At 42.7% G+C, this 20,998-nt stretch overlaps 1 protein-coding gene across 2 annotated transcripts in view; it reads right to left on the bottom strand.

Annotated features, from left to right (window-relative positions):
- Positions 1 to 20,998, bottom strand: part of ATP6V0E1 (ATPase H+ transporting V0 subunit e1) — a 28,022-nt gene that overhangs the window by 3,291 nt on the left and 3,733 nt on the right. The window contains exons 2-3 of one of the 2 annotated variants that reach the window (XM_052659162.1): positions 19,848 to 19,895; positions 5,052 to 5,181 (exon numbers count right to left, since the gene is read on the bottom strand). In XM_052659162.1, coding sequence (XP_052515122.1) covers positions 5,088 to 5,181; positions 19,848 to 19,895 — 142 coding nt within the window. In that variant the 3' untranslated portion in view covers positions 5,052 to 5,087. The remainder of the gene's footprint in view (positions 1 to 5,051; positions 5,182 to 19,847; positions 19,896 to 20,998) is intronic. The other variant, XR_008201182.1, reaches the window with a different exon arrangement.

The raw sequence follows: 20,998 nt of genomic DNA, 5'->3' as shown, positions 1-20,998 counted from the left end.
AACAAGGTAGCGGTTTGTAGATACCCTGAGTACAGAGGCATCCACTGCAGTAATTCAGAGTTGCAGTGATCAGTTCAGAAATTAGGCTCCCAGAAAGAGAAACAATGAATAGACAGGCAGACACGTGGTGAAACAGGCTCAAATGGATTCAAGGAAGAGAAAGGAGAAAGAAGCAATCGAATGGGTTCTGACCCTAAGTGACAGGGAAGACTATGACAGGCTTAACCATAAAGCACCTTGCACTATTTAAACTTTTCACAAGTATGGCTTAATTCCAACCTCTCAATAGATCGTGAAACCCTTTAGAGCCCACAGATTCTTCTGAAATCCTCACTCACAGTGGATCACGGTGCTATCCACCTCGTGACACTCAAATATTTTTGGAATGCATAAGAAAGCAGCTCCCTCAGGGCAGAGGCCTAATAACCAATACTCTAGTCCTCTCTGGTCCAGACTTTGTAATAAAACAGAACACCTGCCCTTTTAGAAATGCGGTAAACCATACAGACTCATCTAAAGATATTACCATGGTGTGGCTAATTAACTAACTTACAGAACAGAGGTCTGAAGCCACTCTGAGAAGACTCTACACAAGTGCCACATCCCCAAAGCTGCAGGAAAATGCTGCTCAGTCAGTAAGCCATGCCTGACTCTGTGACCCCACGGACACGCCAGCCTTCCCTGTCCCTCACCATCTCCCAGAGCTTGCTCAAACTGATGTCCACTGAGTCCGTGATGCCATCCAACCATCTCATCCTCTTTTGCCCCCTGCACCTCCTGCCTTTAGTCTTTCTCAGCATCAGGGTCTTTTCCAGTGAGTTGGCTTTTCGCATCAGGTGGCCAAAGTATTGGAGCTTCAGGTTCAGCCTCAGTTCTTCCAGTGAGTATCCAGGGTTGATTTCCTTTACGGTGAACTGGTTTGATCTCCTTGCTGTCCAAGGGACTCTCAAGGGTCTTCTCCAACACCTCAATTTTGTAGGAAAATAGGACATTGGAAAAACAGCAAACTTGATGTGACAGTTCCAATAAGTATCTCATGGATCGAGGCTCTAGAGGCAGCGCCTCGACTGGCAGGGGGCAGAGATGGACTGAGGATTGTTCTTAGAAGTACTGGGTAACATTTCCAGCCAAGAAGCATAATGTGGTATAACTCAGTCTATCAACATATCAAAGCAAATTATGGCAATTAAAGTGTTTAAAGTAACAAAGGACTGGCTAGCTCTTTGTAAGTGTCCTGTCTGCAATCAATTCATCTGTATAAAATTATTCGATAGCTTCCATGACCGTTCCTCATTTTTCTCCGCTGAATACCATGCCTGGCTTACACCTCCTACTGTCCAAATCTGGCCTCTTAAAGAATCACGTACAGAACTGAATACTTTTCCTTACCAGGTGAAGACAAGTCTAAATCTGGTTTCTGGACTCCTTTATCATCCCAGCTGTGTTCAAAGTTCTAAAAGGATTTTATTTAGCTCATTCTTTGAATTTTACCAGAGAAAAGTGAGGTCCTATCTTACGGGTTTCGTTTGCTCCAATGCTAGGCAGAGATCAGATCTCCTGATGTGATAATTCCAAATGCCTAGAGCTGTGGTGCTATCACAATCACTCCCTTAGACATGGGATCAGCACGATCTAGCGTGCATGGCCAGGGCTGCCTGGTGAGCTCTGCTTCCTGGCATTCTGCTTTCAAAGGAACAAACTGTAACCTAAGGGTTTCAAGCAGTCTTAGTCTGTGCTGTGAACCAGAGTATAAGTGTTAGGAATTCATCCACCCGGTTACAAACGTGTAATCGAAAACGAAAAGGATGGGCAAATGAAACAGATCCCCACACACAGTGTTATTCAGAGTTGCTGCTGCTGCTGCTAAGTCGCTTCAGTCGTGTCCGACTCTGTGCAACCCCACAGACGGCAGCCCACCAGGCTCCCCCGTCTCTGGGATTCTCCAGGCAAGAACACTGGAGTGGGTTGCCATTTCCTTCTCCAGCGCATGAAAGTGAAAAGTTAAAGTGAAGTCACTCAGTCGTGTCCGACTCCTAGCGACCCCATGGACTGCAGCCCACCAGGCCCCTTCGTCCATGGGATTTTCCAGGCAAGAGTACTTAGAGTGGGTTGCCATTGCCTTCTCCGGTTATTCAGGGTAGAAGGGCCCAATATACTTATGGTAAGAGGTGAAAATGAGGCTCAAAGGAAGGTAAGTGACTGTCTCCACTAGAACGAGATCCCACTCTGAGGCCTGAGGTTCTCAGCTTTAAACCCCAATCAATATCCTCATAGTCAGTATAGCTAAGGGGAAGGACAAAAAATACAACTTGATGGAAAAAAACAAAAAAGGCAGGTTACATACACTCACACTCTCTCAAAATCTAACTAAAAGGGAATTAAAACCCCTTCGGGCAGACAAAACTCTAAGGGGAAAAAAAAAGTTGCCTATCTATCAGAATGGCAAAAATTCAAGCTATGAGGAAACGGGCACTCTCACACATTGTTGGTGGGAATGTAAAAACAGTACAGTCCCAACAGAAGGGAATGTAGTAAGATCGAGGGGAAGAACTCATACCTTTAACTCAGAGATTCTATTTTCAAGGACTCTAATCCAAAGAGTGCTGGTGAAAGCACAAAAATACAAAACACATGCAGGAGAGCACTGTGGCTTTACCATCAACAATAACAAAAGACTGGAAATAATCCAAAGGGATATTAATGGCTATACAAAGAATGGAGGAAGATCTCTATACATTGAGAGGAGGAGCAATCTCTGGGATATATTTTTCAGTGAAAACAGCAAGGTACAGAATAGCACATGTAATAGGACGTCTCCCCTGTAACACCTGTGTATGTCAAGGGAGGATGGACATGCATGCCTACATATACATATGTGTATGATTACCTCTGCACAATGAAACACTGCAAGGATAGAGACATCTATGGATGTATCTTATTTATAATTTTGACTCTGGAAATGTTCTACATATTCCCAAAAAAGTAGCAAATAAAAAAGAAAAAATTACTATAAACCGAACACAAAATAAATCTTTTAAATCTAATTGTATATTGAAATGATACCCACCAGAGGAAATAATTATTTCAAGTAACCTCAGCAAATAGCAATGGCACCCCACTCCAGTACTCTTGCCTGGCAAATCCCATGGACGGAGGAGCCTGGTGGGCTGCAGTCCATGGGGTCACTATGAGTCAGACACGACTAAGCGACTTCACTTTCACTTTTCACTTTTATGCACTGGAGAAGGAAATGGCAATCCACTCCAGTGTTCTTGCCTGGAGAATCCCAGGGACAGGGGAGCTTGGTGGGCCGCCATCTATGGGGTCACACAGAGTTGGACATGACTGAAGCGACTTAGCAGCAGCAAATAGCATTTTGTTTTTCAAACAAAGCAGCAAAGAAATTCTACACTGCATTCGATAACCTTATAGTTAGTAGGTATACTGGTGTTATTTAAAAAATACTTTATATATTACTTAATTACCACTCTGATTACCCTATAACATATAGTTTAATATGTCCTATAAAACACAGGATAATCCTATATATCCTATAACATCTGGATAATCAAAGTCAGTAAGTTAGTCTTCAGGAGCCAACATTTTCAGCATATGTGAATGATATTCAAGTGTAAAACCAAAGAAGTCAAATAAAAACCCTGTAACGTTACACGTGAATTAGAAATACTGACATAAACCTGTGATTTTTTTTTTTAATAAGAATGTGCACTTTCTGGCTTTGTCCATGCTAAAGGCTTAGAAGTCACAACCCACCCTACCAGAAATAGATGCACCCAGCAATCAGATGGCTTTGAAATCTTACTTCCACTAGGGGGAAAAGGGTCAATTAAGCTTGAGGACTGACTCATGAACCAGGGGTCCTCTCAGGCAGAAGTTTAGGAAGCAACTGGAGGGAAAGCTGATCCCAGGTGAAGAAACACAGAAGAGAGGTCTGGGACGCCCTGATGTTGCCAGAAAAAGAGCGAGCGATAGTGCAAGGACGCAGAAGCTAGTCCAGACAGGCGCCCATAAGGCCGAAGGAAGGTCGGAGTCTAAAAGGATGACGGACGCGTGGCTGATTGAAACCAAAAAGGAAAGAACAGAAACCCTCACTGGACTCCCTGGAAGCAACTTGGGCACCAATATCTTACTCTGAAAATTAAAAGAAAAAGTTAAATATATATCCTGCTTTTCTTATCTGATCTATATTCCAAGGTTACTAAATAACCCTAGTCGATGAAGGAAAGTTTGTTTTCATAGAAATCTTTCACCTAATCAAATACGTGAGTAATAAAAGAAGTAAAAAATTTCCATTTTTCAATTTCTACTGCAATGCAGGCTAAGATCATCAATGGATAAAAATTACTGGATAAAGGTTGACAGAGACCTCTTCACCTGGAGGGATCAGAATCCAGCGCCTTGGCATCACTAAAGACCAGAGAGCCGAGCACTGTGTGTCTCCTGATATAAGGCAATATGAAGTCCACAGAACCATCTAAGCGTGCTTACCAAAAAAGCTGAACCGGAATCTAGGGAAGCATTTAGCACTGACCTCCATTTAACGAACTAGAGAAAGAGGAACAAATGGAATGACAAGTTTTCTAACTCTTGGCCAGTGAATAAATCTTTCCACTACGTCACTCCTCACTTCTCTGATGCTCAGGAAGCCTGCAATTTTAAGACCAATTTTCAAAACGTATCTGTCTCTCTGTGCCAAAGCATTCAGAGACACCCTTCATCTAAAATCTGTCTGCCACTTCAAGTTGCTGAATCTCGAAATACCAAGTATAAAGAGTCATGTTCTTGATCTGTGCCCGAAAGACCACATGCAAAAGTAATTCAAGAATATTCTGGGTAAGAATACAATTTTTTAAAATCCTGCGGATAAATCCTTTGGTAGAGTGAATGGCCTAAGTTCTATTTCTGCTATTCAGTTGTGTTTGCTTTCAGAGCAGCCTGCCCCTGCCAAGTGTTAAAAGAAGAAAAAGCCCAGGCAAGACTCTAGCTGACCGACTGACAACACTGATGGGAAAGGTCAAGGGCATAGTCACCTCAATGACTGAGTACCAGTGAGCAGGTCTTCTTCCTCAAGGCCAATGATACTTGAGGTACCAGATGGTTTCATTTTTCAACTGTGGTCCAAAGAGAGGGTTGAGTTGGGCCAGAATTGCAATCAGCCAACTAAAAAATAATGGGGAAGGAAGCACAACAAAAAGTGGTGAAGTCATGCTGGAAGAGGACCATTGTAAGTTAAGACGAGGAGAGTGCTTTGGTAGAATTTAAATCTATTCTGTTCAGACCAAATTTTCGATACATTTAACGTTCATAAAACACATCATGTTTAATGGAAGCATATCTTATTAAAAAAAAAAAGGCTTCACAGACCAAATCCTGTCTTCATTTTGATACATTATTGACAAACCAATGAAGCTTCATCATAGCATGCCTCTGATCTTTTCATTCATATTCTTAATTCCCTTTCCAAGTAGTCAAGATCTCCTGAATCCATATGACACTGTCATTCAAGAGTGTTTCTGCCTAATCTCAGTTGATCAAAATCACGACTTCTGGGTTGAGGGAAAATCAGTCTACTTTATCCATTCTCCAAATGCCAAGACCCACAACCAATGCGACACACCCATATTTTCAATCTTTTACTCGTTTATTTGCTGACGGCCCGGGGCCTTCGCTGCTGCGAGTGGGGACTGCTCTCCAGTTGCGGCGCGCAGGCCTGTGATCGCAGTGGCTTCTCGACTCGCGGAGGGCAGGCTCGCAGGCATGAGGGCTTCAGGGGCTGCAGCTCACGGGCCGAGCTGCCCCGCGGCACGTGGGGTCTGCCCAGACCAAGGGTCGAGCCTGAGTCCCCTGCGCTGGCAGGCGATTCTTAACCACTGGACTACCAGGGAAGTCCAATACACCCATTTTTACTGGTACAGCCAGGGTTAAATTTCAGCCCACCATCTCCCAATTAGAATGTATCACTTGAGCACCCCTTCTCTCATTACCATCACCACTAAAATGTGTTACGTATCTGTGGGGCCCCGGTGGAGCGGAACCAAATGGACATCTAACTGCCCTTGCTTACTTCAGATCTAAACTAATAAGGTATTCCTCTGTATCACAAACTCGATTACGGAGGACGTACAATGGTGTTACGTCCTTACTTCAGGGTTAGAAGTGAAAAACAGCACATAGCCCAAAACTGACTTTAAAGTTTTCTTCTACCATTCACAAAGTTCTGAATAAATGGTTTTCTATCTGATATAGGAACCCACATACCCAGTGAAATGTGAAAATCACTGAACTCAGACCAAAGCAAAGAACAAAAAGAAAGACAGTAAATCATGCATCTGATAAGGGGCTAATATCGAAAATATACAAAGAACTCATACGACTCAACAGAAAGACAGCAAGCTAACGTCTGCCCATTCACACCATTCCATGGTTTACTTCATTAAACAAATATTTAAGGTGGCCTCAGCACACATGAGAAGAAAATGAAATGGCACCGCCCTCGCAAAGCTGACAGAATACAGCACCAGGAAAGAAATTTGGTGAGGCGAAGCAGTAGAGGACGATGGCGGTGGTGCTCCCGTGATGGGGTGCGCAGGAAGGCCTTTCCAAGAAGGTACTGCTAGAGGGGAGCCCAGAATGAAGGAGAACACACAGTGCCTTTAATTCCTATTCAAAATACGTGAGTTTTTATTTAAAGTAGAAATGAATTGCTCTCATTTACAGGGAGGGTGTCTGGTACCCAAGCCCAGACTCTATCTGCTACAGATCCTAGAGGATGGACTTCAGCATCCTAATCTGACGTCACTGTCCTCTCTGCGGGGGACACTAGGAATTGCTTTCTAAGGAAAGTAGATAACCTGCTACAGCAGTCTCCTACTGTTTTAGGCCTTTAAATTCCCCTTGAAGAGAGGAAGCAGCCAAACGCAACCAGGCCACGGTCGGGTTAGATCTCCTTCCTTCCATTTGCTGTAATTTTTAGAACTCTCCCAACCAAAGGATCAATAAGCTGATGCTGATGCCTGACCGTCAGACTGCTGAAGAATCTACACACACCAGCTCTAGCAGCTTTACCTACAGGAAGAAAGGAGGTACCAGCCCTGCCCACCCCACCCCACCCCAAAAGAAAGCGGTTCTGGGACAGGAAACGTGACACCTGAGGACACGGGGCCAAGACAGCTGCCTCAAGCCGACTCACTTTATAAACAAACGTTAATCCAGAGGAGGCTCTCTCATCTGTCCTTAGAACTCCAGTATCCGACACAAACAAAACACGCGGCCTTGCAGCTGAGGTTTAACATCTCCCTGAGAAAAAGAGAGAGGAGGGCACACAGGCAGACACACTGGAGAGCTGTGACTAAACTGAACACAAACGACGCAGAGCTGGCAGTCATGGAAAATTCCACACAGACCCAGGACTTTCCCGACCCCAGCAGGCACTGGAAGCAGACAGTACAGACAGTGTCCGTCCTTTCAGACAGACTGAAAGACTGGCCAGCGCTTAGAAACACTAAATAAAAACATGCTACAGCCTCGCCTCCGTCTCTTCTCTTTACCAAAAACGTAAAATACTTAAGCAAAACAACCATCTCCCAGCACTATGTACGATAAAGGACAGCACTGCCTCTTGATTCTGCCTGCGTGGTATAAACAGCCAGAGAGCTTTAAAGAAAAAAATCATGTTCTACTTCACAAATGACCTTTAATTTTCCCACAACATGGTTAAGGAAACAGAAGAGAGAGATGATGAGGAGAGAGAGATGAGACAATTCGCCTGTGGTTGATACTACTAAAGCAGCAGCAGCTCCTGAACTCATCACCAGGTCGGGATGAATGTTCCTGCTACAAAAGTTACCTTCTGAAATACTTTTTACCTGACAGCAGTTCAGAAGGCATCAGTTTAGCTAAATCTACACTGTCTGGGAGTTAAGGAAACAAAGAATCCATTTGCTAACTACTGGTGAGGTCCACCACTGAGCCTTTGGTACCTGAGGCAAAAAAGAAATATCCAGAAGCAAGAATGAAGTCCCCTCTGCTTGCTCAGATTAGTATTCAGAAACTTTTTTGAATTTAATTTTACAGACTATTTTTAATGTTTCAAATCAAGCAAAACAGCTTACTTAAAACAATCACCGCCACAACAAACCAAAGTTCAAGAAAATTCCTTGGGAAACAGCCCAGGTCAGTTCACTTGAAATTTCGTGGTGGAATTTTTCCCCCTTGTAACCAGCTGAGTTCTGAGCCTGCCCTTCTGGTTACTGCCTGACTTCAGATTTTTCTTTCAAGCTGATAAACACAGTGGAGAACTGGAAGGATTTAAAAAAAAAGAAAAATCCACTCTGAATTGATGGAAGTGGGTGGAGAAAGAGCTCATATTCCAATGAATCCATTACTTCACGTGTCCAAGAAAAGAGAACTAAATGTTCTCTTCATATTTGCCCAAACTGTTCCACATGTCTCCACAACCTGAAGTCCAGCCTAATAACTAACCTTCTGAGCTTATTTAAACTACCGAGGAAGCGACAGCACGGTAACATCTGGAATGGACCAGAGGTCAAGTTCACCTCTCTCATTTTAACAATGAAAAAACTGTGTCCTAGGGAGCTTAATACTCCCGTGGTGAACAGGGAAAAAGCTGGAAAGGGAACCCAGGACTTCTGAGTCCCACGATACTGGGCTGCATCCATGGGGCATTACGGATGAAACACATCAGGCAGTTTAGAGCTCCTCTTTTACTCCACAATTCTTTATCAATGCCACGCTCCAATGTCGGCTTGAAGGGTGCCAAAAGGAATCTGGGTCGAGGGGCCCCGCCCCCGCCTCCACCCCCGGGTTCCTGAGCTTATAAGGGCCAAACCAAGAGCAGTGGCAGAGCCTGCTTTGGAAGAGAGAGGAACAGGGTCTTCATCTACAAACACTCCTGGCCACTTTTCATGAGCTCAGCTCTCGGTCAGTAGAATTCTTCAAGCACAAAATATGTCCTCCCCACAGAAAAGGCTATACCGAGCTTGCTCTAAATCCTGCTTTGCTCTTTTGTTCCACATTCAGATAAGAGAACAGGGAACAGAGGTATGGCTATTCCTGGTGACGCACAGGTCAAGCAGACAGCAGCTCAGCTTCCCTGTTGGAAAAGGGGAGCCGGGCTAGGGCTTCCCTTCCGCAGTCCCCACAGCAAGGGCCCCTTAAGAGGCAGCAGAGACGTGACTTGCCCTGTCTCTACTGAGATGACTTCTGTCAAACACCCTCATTCCAGTACAATGATGCAAATTCTTTCAAGGGCAGTGATGTTATTAGACACTATTAGAAAGCATGGAATTCAGTATGAGATAGGGTTAGATTCAGTTTTAACTACATCAAAAGTTAGTGGATGGTCAGGGAACTAGACGGCACATGCCCACAACTAAGAGTTCGCAGACCACAAATAAAAAGATCCTACATGTTGCAACTAAGACTCGGTGCAGCCAAATAAATAAACATTAATAAAAGTAAGTGGAGTGTCTCTAGGCAACTGAGCTTACAACCCCGAGCCTCAGTTTTCCTCTGTGTAAAATGAAGATAATAATCCCTGCCCTAAGATGTTAAGAACCAAATGAATAATACACAAAAGTGCTCTTGTAGTAGCTGACAAATAGATGTTCGGTAAATACTAGTCATTTCTTCTCTTTCTCTGTGAGACAGCTAAAAATGTATTCAAGCCACAGAATGAAATACACCCTATTTTACTCTACCAAGGAGTTTCTCAGGCAGCACTGAGTCATGCTCATCTCCACCTCCTCTTCCACCCCCACCCCGTCTGCAGGAGGCAGAAGTCTAAGACGGTGCCCCCAAATTCCCATCCCCTTGCATATACACCTGTATAAACAGGGGGTGGCGGATATGATGGGAGAACCACCGCCATGATTAGATTATGCTCTAAGACACAGCTGCCTTGACAGGGAAAGGCAAATACTGTGCATCGCCTACAGGTGGAATTTAAAAAAAAAAAAAAACTAGTGACTATAAAGCAGAAACAGACTCACAGATACAGAGAACAAAGTACCGGTTACCAGTGGGGAGAGGGAAGGGGGAGGGGCATTACAAAGGTCAGGAATTAAGAGATACAAACTACTATGTACAAAATTAGCTACAGGGATGTACTGTACAACACAGGGAATATAGCCAATATTTTATAATAACTATAAATGGAACATAACCTTTAAACATTATGAATCACCATGCTGTACACCTTAAACATAATATTATACATCCACTATACCTCAAAAAAAAAAAATACAGCTCGCTTTAAGAAAGGGAAATTTCCATCAATAGATGAAAGGATAAATGTGGTACACACACACACACACACACACACAAATATTACTCAGCCATAAAAAAGAATGAAATAATGCCATGCGGAGCAACACGGATGGACCTAGAGATTATCACACTAAGTCAGTCAGACAACCACTCATATGTGGAATCTAAAAAATTATACACAGAGACTCATAAACAGAAAACAAACTTATGGTTACCAAAGGGGAAAGGAGGAGAGGCATAAATTAAGAGCTTAACAGATACACACTATTATATGTAAAATAGATAATCAGCAAGGAACTACTATTAACACATAGCACAGGAACCTATATTCAACATCTTGTAGTAACTTATAATGCAAAATAATCTGAAAAAGAATATATATATGTACAGGTATAACTGAATCACTTTGCCGTACACCTAAAACACTATGAATCAACTATGTGTGTGCTCAGTTGCGTCTGACTCTTTGTGACCTCACGAACTATAGTCTGCCAGGGGATTTTCCAGGCAAGAATACTGGACTGGGTTGCCATTTCCTACTCCAGGGGATCTTCCTGACCCAGAGATTGAAACTGCATCTCCTGCACTGGCAGGGGAATTCTTCACGTTGAGCCACCTGGGAAGCCCATATTTCGATTAAAAAAAGAAAAAAAAAGAAAGAGAAATTACTGAGTGGGCTTGACCTAATCAGGTGAGCTCCTAAAAGAGACAGGAGTCTTCCTGACCAAGGACATCTGGAGTGTATACACCACGTATTAATTTATTGCCACTCATCTTGTAATGCACCCTGTAATAAGAGCTCTGTAGTAAACAAATGAATTCCTTTTTCTCCTTTAAAGTGACCATGATGTCAAGCTTCCTCAGCAGAGGGCGCTGGAGGGGCACGGCAGGCAAGGGCTAGAAGCTGGGGGACTGGGTGTGAGGCCACCTGGCGGAACCTGCAAGGCTCTAGCCCAGGGCACGGCCATTCTTCGAGGTAGAGGCGAGGCCTGGAAATAACCTTTCTGCAGTCCTCTCAACATGGAAACCAGAGCCCCTGCTTGGACTACATGCTTTAAGGTCCTCCTGCTCATAGGGTCGCAAGGATTCCCAACACACACCCTGGTCACTGATCTCCCATGCCCGCTCTCTTGCCTGCACTCCGGAGTGTGTCTAAGTGTTTGCCTAGCAACTCCAGGCCAACTCCAGCCTGGCCAAACCAATGAACTTCTCCGCTATCTGGTGGGCTGAACTATGCCTTCTCCAGCAAGGTCTGGACCCTTTCCGAGTTGTCTGTCCCCACCCCTGTCTCCCCTGAGCCTCCGGCGCCAGGTGGGGTCCCCTTCTCTCTTACGGCTGCTCTTCCGTCACGGAGTACAGTTAGAGAAAACCTCCTGTGTTTAATCTACTGTATGGTTTCCACCTCCTTACTGAACCCAGACTGCTAGAGGATGAGGAGGACTGGGCAGAAAGGAAGATTCTCTCTTGCTAGCTTTGACAATCGAAGAGCGAGGGATGTGGCTGGCATCCAGGAGCTGAGGGCAGCCCCCAACTGAAACCCAGCCAAGGAAACAGAACCCTATTCTTCCACAGTCATGGGAGTCTGGAAGAGGACCCCAAGATCCAGATGAGAAGGTACAAACTTACTTTCCATTAGCCTGAAGCCAACTCGCTCTCTGCTACGGCCCTTTCACTACTACAGGACAAAACAAGAATATGCCCTATTTTTGGCAGCTCTGAATTTGAATTATCTTTCCTTTTTACTTCCATACTTTCTATAGTAGGCCTTTCAGTTCAAATTCTCTTATCTGCCAAATTATAAATGAAAAGATTATATGGTCAGAGTAAGATAAACAGACTTTCTCATATAGTATATAATAATATGCTGGGCCAGGTACCTAGATTTCCTTTCCACTATCAACAAGTCAAGACATCCTAATACTTCACACGCATCCACGAGAGAAACGTAAGCAAGTTTCAGACCAAAAAACTAAGCGAAGGCAGGTACTCCTCAGAGGGAAATAAAGTGACTACAGGCTGCTTTCCATACTCTGAGAGCATATACTAACCCAGATTAACTTGTGCTTCTGTTTTCAGACCTCACAGGGCATAAAAAATGGTCGACAAAGCTCAGGACCCATTCAAGGTACAGGGTCTAACAAAAGTTTCACACATACCCCCTAAAAAGCTAAGACCCCAAAGGGTTCTTTCTGTCTTAAGGCAAGGATAAATCAAAGAACACCTTTGAGTGGAATGCTAGGAAAATAAACTGTCTCAGACACCAATACCAAGCAGGAGGGAGAAAAACACTGCCCAGAGAATTAGTCTTTGTAAAGTTTGCCAGCTCAAATTCATACTTTGCTGTTTTTTGTTTAGTCACTCAGTTGTGTCCAACTCTTTTGTGAGCCCCTGGACTGTAGCCCACTAGGCTCCTCTGTCTATGGGATTCTCCAGGTAAGAACACTGGAGCAGTTTGCCACTTCCTTCTCCAGGGGAATCTTCTTGACCCAGGAATCAAACCTGCATCTCCTGCACTGGCAGGGGGATTCTTTACTGCTGGGGCACCAGGGAAGCCCATGGTTTTAAAAAAGAATATACTGAGAATTGTATTTAATTTAATGGCACTCTGCTGATGGTCTTAGGCACCTGGCAGAAGCAATGTACATCCTTTCTGGAGGAGCCCACCTTCATACCAGGCCTCAAAGAAGTCATACAAATAAAACTAGAGAAAACAGGGAATTCCCTGGTGGTCTGATGGTTAGACTCCATGCTTTTTTCACTGCCAAGGGCCCAGGTTCAACCTCTGGTAGGGGAACTAAGATCCTGCAAGCCACAAGGCGCAGCCAGAAAACAAACAAAAATCCACAGGGAAAACGAACATATGACAGTCAAATATAACTAAATGCATATGGAAAAAAGGCACCATGAGTGAGAGACAGCAAAAAGCAGATATAAACCTGCAAGGACTTCAGATAATGAAATGATCAGATAGAGACTATAAATAAACTGTCTACTATTTTTTAAGAAATAAGATACACTTAAAATATATGCAGGGAAAAAGGAAGAGGGGAAAGAAAGGGGAAGACAGGAAAGGAAAACAAAACTATAATAAGAGCAGCAAAAAGAACTTCTATAGAAATGAAAAACTATAATACTTGAACATAAAAAAAACGTCAATAGGTAATGTCCTGGTTTTGGTAATAAGTAGCTTGTATCAGACTCATTCTATAGACAGTAATTATAAACTCTGAACAAAATACAAAAAAATACCTAACTGATGGTACTAGAGAGTGCCCAAAGCAGGTAGAGTCTGAGGGGGTCAACCCTTGAAAGAGATGAGGAACTCTGACACAGCGTTTCCCCAGAGGACACTGTCCAGTCTACGTGAAGCTCAAGTTCACCCCTGAACCAAGCACGCAAAGGCCAAGCGCTGGAGGAAAACACCCGCAGGGCCGAAAGGACAGAGCAGAGATCGCTGCCGCTGTGAACGTCAGAGAAGAGAGCTTGGAGTCTCACGCCAGAGGGCCTTGACACACATCAGACTTTCCACGAAACCCCAGAAGGGCCACATCTTCGTGGAGAACTCACTCTAAGGGCAAAACTGAAATAGAACTGCCCCAACAAAGGGTAAAACCAACCTTCCCCAGGTTTAAGGTGGTCAATTAATACTTTAAGTAGAATCCAGAATGTCTATATCCTACAATATCTTGCTGTTGCTCAGTCGCTAAGTCATGTCTGACTCTGTGACCAGGCTCCCCTGTCCTTCACTATCTCCCGAAGTTTACTCAGATTCGTGTCCGTGATGCTATCTAACCATCTCATCCTCTGCTGCCCTCTTCTCCTTTTGCCCTCAATCTTTCCCAGCATCGGGTCTTTCCCAGTGATCTAATCTAGCTTTAGTAAATATCTAGCTAGATTCAATATCCAGCATTTAGTAAAAAATACACAGGCAAAAAAACCCCAAGAAATGTAATCAACAGTCAAGGACAAAGGAATCAACAGAAGCTGAGTCCAAAATTACACAGAAGCTGCAGTTAAAAGGTAATGTTTCTCTGACTTCCCTGGCAGTCCAGTGGTTAAGACTCTGTGCTTCCACACCAGGGGGCCCAGGTTCAATCCCTAGTCAGGAAATTTCCCCATGCCAAATGCACGTGAGGTGCACCGCTCCAAAAGGTAACGTCTCTTAAGCAGAAAGTGAAAGTCGCTCAGTCGTGTCCAACTCTTTGGGACCCCATGGACTATATAGTTCATGGAATTCTCCAGGCCAGAATATTGGAGTGGGTAGCCTTTCCCTTCTCCAGGGGATCTCCCCAGCCCAGGGATCAAACCCTAGGTCTCCCACATTGCAGGTGGATTCTTTACCAGCTGAGCCACCCGGGATTTACCCACCCAAGATTACTGGAGTGGGTAGCCTATCCCTTCTCCAGCAGATCTTCCTGACCCAGAAATCGAACCAGGGTCTCTTCCATTGCAGATGAAGGAAGCCCAAATCTGGCCTACAAATGGCTGCGTGCTAGAGGGCAAGGAGCTAGAGTTCTATCTGAGGGAAATCAAGGCACAGAAAGGCAAATAAATCCTCCTCCTTCCTATGCTAGCTCATGTAATAAAGGCGTTTATTGTTCTAGAATAAACACAAAACAGCATTATAAGTACGTTTAAAGACTCAGAAGACAAATTGGCTATAAAGAATGAACAGATTGAGAATCTCAGAAAGTAAATTAAAACATTAATAAAGAATCGAATAAAATTCTAGAACAAAAAAGTTTAATGTACGAACTGAAAAATATTTGGATGGGTTTACCAAAAGGTTGGAGATGATAGGAGAAATAGTGAACCTGATGAAAAATCAGCAGAACTTATCCAATATGAAGAAACAGGGAAAAAAATTGAAAAGAAAATCAAAGTCTACCATACGTGGAATTGTAGACTCGGAAAGAGAATGAATAGAGAAAAAAATATATATATAGACTGAAATTTTCTCAAATTTGGTGGAAAAAGTTAAGATTCAATAGCTCAGCAAACCCAATCAGAATAAATTCTAACAAAACCACACCTATGCACATCATAGCAGAATTTATACTGAAAAGCAAAAATAAAGAGAAAATCTTGGTAACATTCAGAGCACAAAGAATGCATAAGGAACAATCATTCAAATTACAGCTGAGTTCTCAGCAGAAATAATGGAGGACAGAGATAATGGAAGAGCACCTTTAAAACTGGCTGAAAGAAAAAAAAAATCCTTCAAAAATGAGAATGGGGACTTCCCTGGCGGCCCAGTGGTTAAAAATCCACCTTCCAAAGCAAGGGACAGGGTTTGATCCCTGGTCCAGGAACTAAGATCCCACATCCAGTAACTAGAGAGCCTGCCCAGAGAGAGCCTCCATGCCACAACTACTAACCCTGAACTTCACAACGAGAAGCCCCCACGAGCCCACAACTAGAGACAGTCTACTTGCAATGAAGATCCAGCACAGAAAAATTTTTAAAAATAAAAATAAATACATAAAATAAAGAGGGGGAGAAAAATACAAAACTTAATTCCTGAAGGAATTAGAACAGAATACTGAAAATATTCAATTAACCCAAAGGAGGGCATAAAAGGACGGAGGAGCACAAATGAGTTGAGCCAAACAGAAAACAAGGAACAAATAGTGAACCCAAACCTAGCTATAATCGATACATTACCTGCATTAGTTACATTACTTGTATAAGGAATACCCCTTTGCCAAAAGGCAAAGACAGTCAGAATAGAATAAATAGTAAACCCAAGCAGTATACCGTCTTCAAAAGGGCAGGTTCTAAATATAAAGACACAGATATAATGAACACAGGAAAAGTGGTACAATTATTGACATAAATAAGACAGAGTAAAAACTGAGTTAAGGAGTATTACCAAGGATAAAGATATCTGATAATGCTAGAAATGTTAATTCACCACAAGACATATGACAATCATATATATGCATCCTTCTAATAACAGCTTTAAAACGTATGAAACAAACAAGGATCTTTCTTTTAAAGAGAAATAGAAAAATCCACGATTATAGCGCCCTAGAGCCTGTGCTCCGCAACAAGAGAAGCCTCCGCAGTGAGAAGCCCTCTAGCCTCAATGAAGAGTAGCCCCGCCCGCTGCAACCAGAGCCCTTGGATAGTCATGAAGGAAGACCCAGCACCGTCAAAAATAATACACAAATAAAGAGTTATTTTAAGAAATAATGATTTTTAAAAATCACTGACAATAATACATTTTTCATTACAAATTTTCACACACAGCATCATATTCAAAAATTCACCAAACCGTACTACAACATAATCAGGTCAAATATCATTCAGCCTAGCATAAAGGCCTTCTGGTCTCCCGGGTCAACATTTTTCTCTGTCACTCTGCAGGTAAGATTTACAATTAGTCAAGCGCTTGCACCTTCACAATATCATACTAAATTTCTAATTTACTCTGAAGATGTGAGTTCTGTGACTCAGGGTAAGCTACAACATAACTCAAATTAACAACTAATCTAAGACCAAGAGAAGGTATAGAATAGTAACTAAAAGGCCTGTATGCTTAAGAAACAAAAGTGATCTTGCGCCTCAGAGAGGGAACCATATGTAGAGCATTCAGGCTTTCCTCTGCTGAACTAGTAACACAAGCTGGTTGTTCTGGCAGAGATCCTGATTTATTCAGAACTCAAACAAGGTACACCCCATGGAATCTAACCTTGGACTAGAACAAACTGGAAAGAGGGAGCATCCCACAAGCAGAAGGCAATCCACAAGTCTGTGGCTGTTTCAGAGTGTAACTTTGCTTAGGAAATCCAGTTTCTTTGGGCATGTCTTACTATAAACGAGGTTATGTTCAAGAAACTATATGTATAGTGCCAAACAGTAAAGTAATTTGCATTTCAAATTTAATGTATTAAAGAATCACACCCCTGCGTGGAATAAGGTATGTAAACTATTTGGAATTTGAATTCCATCTGCAGGTTTCAGGCAGATATTTTGTAAATAGGATAAATGATTAAGTTTCTTTCAACAAAGGAAAAAAACAGTTGCATAGAGGCCTCCCTGGTGGCTCACGCAGGAGAGACAGTCACTCCCTGCTCCGGGAAGGTTTCACACACCGCAAAGCGACTAAGCCCGTGGGCCACAGCTACCAAGCCAGTGCTCCAGAGCCCCGGAGCCGCAAGTACTGAGCCTGCCGCCACAGCTAGCGAAGCCCTTGCACCCAGAGCCTGTGCTCCCAAATCAGACAAACCATCGAAACCAGAAGCCCACTGACTGCAACCTGAGAGGAGACTGCTCACCACAGCTGGAGAAAAGCCCTCACAGCAACAAGACTGAGCACAGTCAAAAATAAATAAAATAAAAAAGAAAAAAAGAGAACCTTAAAAAAAATTGCATAAAGTCTATACCACCCAGCTCATTTCCCCATAAAGGCCTCTGGAAGCATTTAATGTTGCAACACTGTGTACTAACTACCTTTATCAACACACTGATGACAGTACCGACCCACTGTCAACAAAGCAGCCGCCAGCACACTGGGACAATAGGAAAAACCTAGACAGCAAGAGGCAAGGGCTCAACCAGTTCTTAACCAAGTCACTAAGACTCAAAGTGACACAATTTCCAACCAAGTCCAGTTACTGTATTTTATACTTGAAAATGAAGACACAAGGCATGAGACTAATTGGAAAAGTCTCCTGCCTGCTTTAAAGAGAATATCCAGAGAATTAACCAGATTTCAAAGATAGAAAGTCAAAGAACACTTTTGCCTCATCTTTGTTTGATCTCAAGTCATTGCTCTGTAGAATAATTTTCTCTCTCTTTTAAGATTCCACCACCAACCTTACTGCTCACGCAGCAGAGATCAGAGGAATTTAAAAAAGGCTTTTTCAATCACAGGACCACTCCTTGGCTCCTGGATTGATGAAGAGCTCCCTTGCTGGATTTCTAGAGGACATCTGATTCGGGAGGACAGGCTGGTACTCAATCACCCCTACTTGGAGGAGGAACTGTTGATGCAAGTACTTCTCCTCATTTACTCTTTAGAGCTAAACAGCCAGAATAAGAACGCGCTCTATTCACTACCTGTCAGACTTCCATTCCGGGGAAGTGTGAAATGTTTCACACTTCAGGTCTTTCGGGGAAGACCCAAAAAAGCCTCTTCACCTTTCTGAAAAGAAAAGAGTAAAACAAGGCAACCGCACGAAGTCCCATCATCTAAGCTCGCATGTCAAGGCAGTTAGACATCATCCTCAGCCACACTTCCATCACGCTGTATGATTCAGCTTTAAACACGGCAAGCTGCACTTAAGCAAGAAATCTAATGGCCAGACAGCCACAATTCATGGTAATTTAACTCTTTGACAGGGGCAGATTTTGACGTATGCCAACAACTAGAATTGGCTCCTACCCACAAGCCTCTTTGAAAAACCTCAATGCAAAAGCCCCAGGATATAAGAAATTCAGATTCAGAGCCACAGAGAACCATGGCTTTTCGTCAAAGGATCAGAAGTGCTGCCTCCCACCATATGTGAGGACTAAACAATAGCCAGCCATCACCAATTCTTTTCCATACAAGGAAGCTCAGGAAACTAGTAAGCTCTCTTTTACAAAAAAGAACTGCTGGTTTTAAAATAAGCAATCCATAAAAGGACAAATTTTATGGTATGTGAAATATATCTCAATTTTAAAAAAGGGGGACATCCTTGGCAGTTCAGTGGTTAAGACTCTGAGCTCCCAACACAGAGGGCATGGGTTCAATCCCCGGTCGGGGAACTAAGACCCCACAGGCTACTTAGTGTGGCCAAAAAATAAATAAATAAATACATAAACAAAATCAAAAAAACAAAGACAAAAAACAGAATACTTCAAATGCTGTTTTGCCATTTCTAACAGTATTTGAAAAATATATGTTGAGAAATGACTTCATATAGCCTAAAGCTTTCATTCAACAGTTGATACCATCTATTCAAACAGAAGCCAATTATTAGCATACTTTGATATAGTGTATAGTGAATTATTTTAAAAGATTACCCTTTCTCTGGATTACAATTCCAGTTTAACGTCTATTCATGAGATAAAAGTCGTAGTAAAGAATAGCTTTACTGGCTTTATAACATGATATTTAAGTGAAGAGAATAGGCTTAAATATTTCATGGTAGTAAAATCTAAAGCAGTATGATGACAATTTCCAGCTAATTATGATTGAAATAAGTGCCAAATAAATTACACGTGTATTGCCAGAACTGAGCATCTGCACAATTCTTAAGCAACATACTGAACATAGGAAAATATCTTCTTTCCAATCTTAAGTTACTATTTCTAGATGTTACACCAAGAACCAACCCCAATTAAACAAAAGTATAAAGTTTCATGATTACCATGAAATTTAACTTGGTTAAGTTTCTTGATAACCTTAACTTAACCAAACTTAACTTGACAACGAAAACTTAACTTGATAACCATGAAACTTAACTTGATAACCACTTACTTAACTTTTAATCACACATATGATAAATACCAGAAATAACTGATTATTATTTTAGAAATTAACTACTTACAAGAGATAGCAGCAAACTGAACAGGTCACCAACATAGTGATGATAACTCTGGGGAAAAAAAACAGTGCAATCATTAGATAACCAAGCAAACGTTGTAGGGGGTTAAGCTCCCTTCCCAGGTGATCAAGCTGGCAAGGACTGCACTCTAGGAAAACGGATCTGATCTGCTGAAGCACCAGTAGACATCAGCGTGCCCTGCGCGCACTCGGCAGAATTCTACATAAGTCATTAACATTCGTATATAAGGGAATGTGTACTGATGCCACAGTTTAGAGGTCTATTCCAAACCCATCTAAAACTGAACACAAAAGGCTGCAGCAGTAATTAGCTTTGATACCCAAGTAACTGCCCTATCTGGTAGTATTCTCTGCTATGAAATGATACTATACTTTTTAGCCTTGATCTCTCCCCATCTCCATTTCTTTCTGAAAAAGTTAAACCTGGATCTTGGAGCAGTTGAACTCTGACATTTTGAAAAACTGAACTTGTGATATTCTTTTCACTTTCTCTTTTCTCTAAAGGCTCCCCTTTGAAATCTCCTACTCCCAAAAAGCTCCGCCACTTTCATCCCTCAGATTTGTCATCTCCTTGCTCATACCGCCCCTGCACCTGCAGTCACCAACCGAGAAGGATTAGTTCTTTGTTTTTTGGCTGCTCTGGGTCTTAATTGCAGTATGTGGGATCTAGTTCCCTGACCAGGGATCAAACCTGGGTAGCTTGCATTGGGAACATGGAGTCTCAGCCACTGGAACACCAAGGAAGTCCTTAACACCTTTAAGGCACGCCCATCATCTGTAAGAACGATTTCCAAATATGGCATCTCCACACCCCACAGAATACGAAAGACCATCTCCTCGAAGGCAAGGAGCAAATATCACAACTCCTATATGTGATGATGTTTAACTTATCCTTTAGAAATTCTGTGTGTGCCTGTGTGCGTATACATACATATACACACACATATATATTTCCCCCCCCCCTGTGGTTAATATATTGGCTTGTCCATTCACTCATTCAACAGACTCAGGGTCCTGCATGTACCAGGCTCTGGAGGGAGAGGAGAAAACAAAAGGGATGATGTTTAGCAACAAAAAGGCTCCTGGTGAGAGGGTATCAGGTTCAAAGAGGACAGAGGCCTGTGTGACTGAGCA

Source organism: Budorcas taxicolor, chromosome 20 (genome assembly GCF_023091745.1).
Source record: "Budorcas taxicolor isolate Tak-1 chromosome 20, Takin1.1, whole genome shotgun sequence".
Classification (NCBI taxonomy): domain Eukaryota; kingdom Metazoa; phylum Chordata; class Mammalia; order Artiodactyla; family Bovidae; genus Budorcas; species Budorcas taxicolor.
This window is presented reverse-complemented; position numbering and strand designations above follow the sequence as displayed.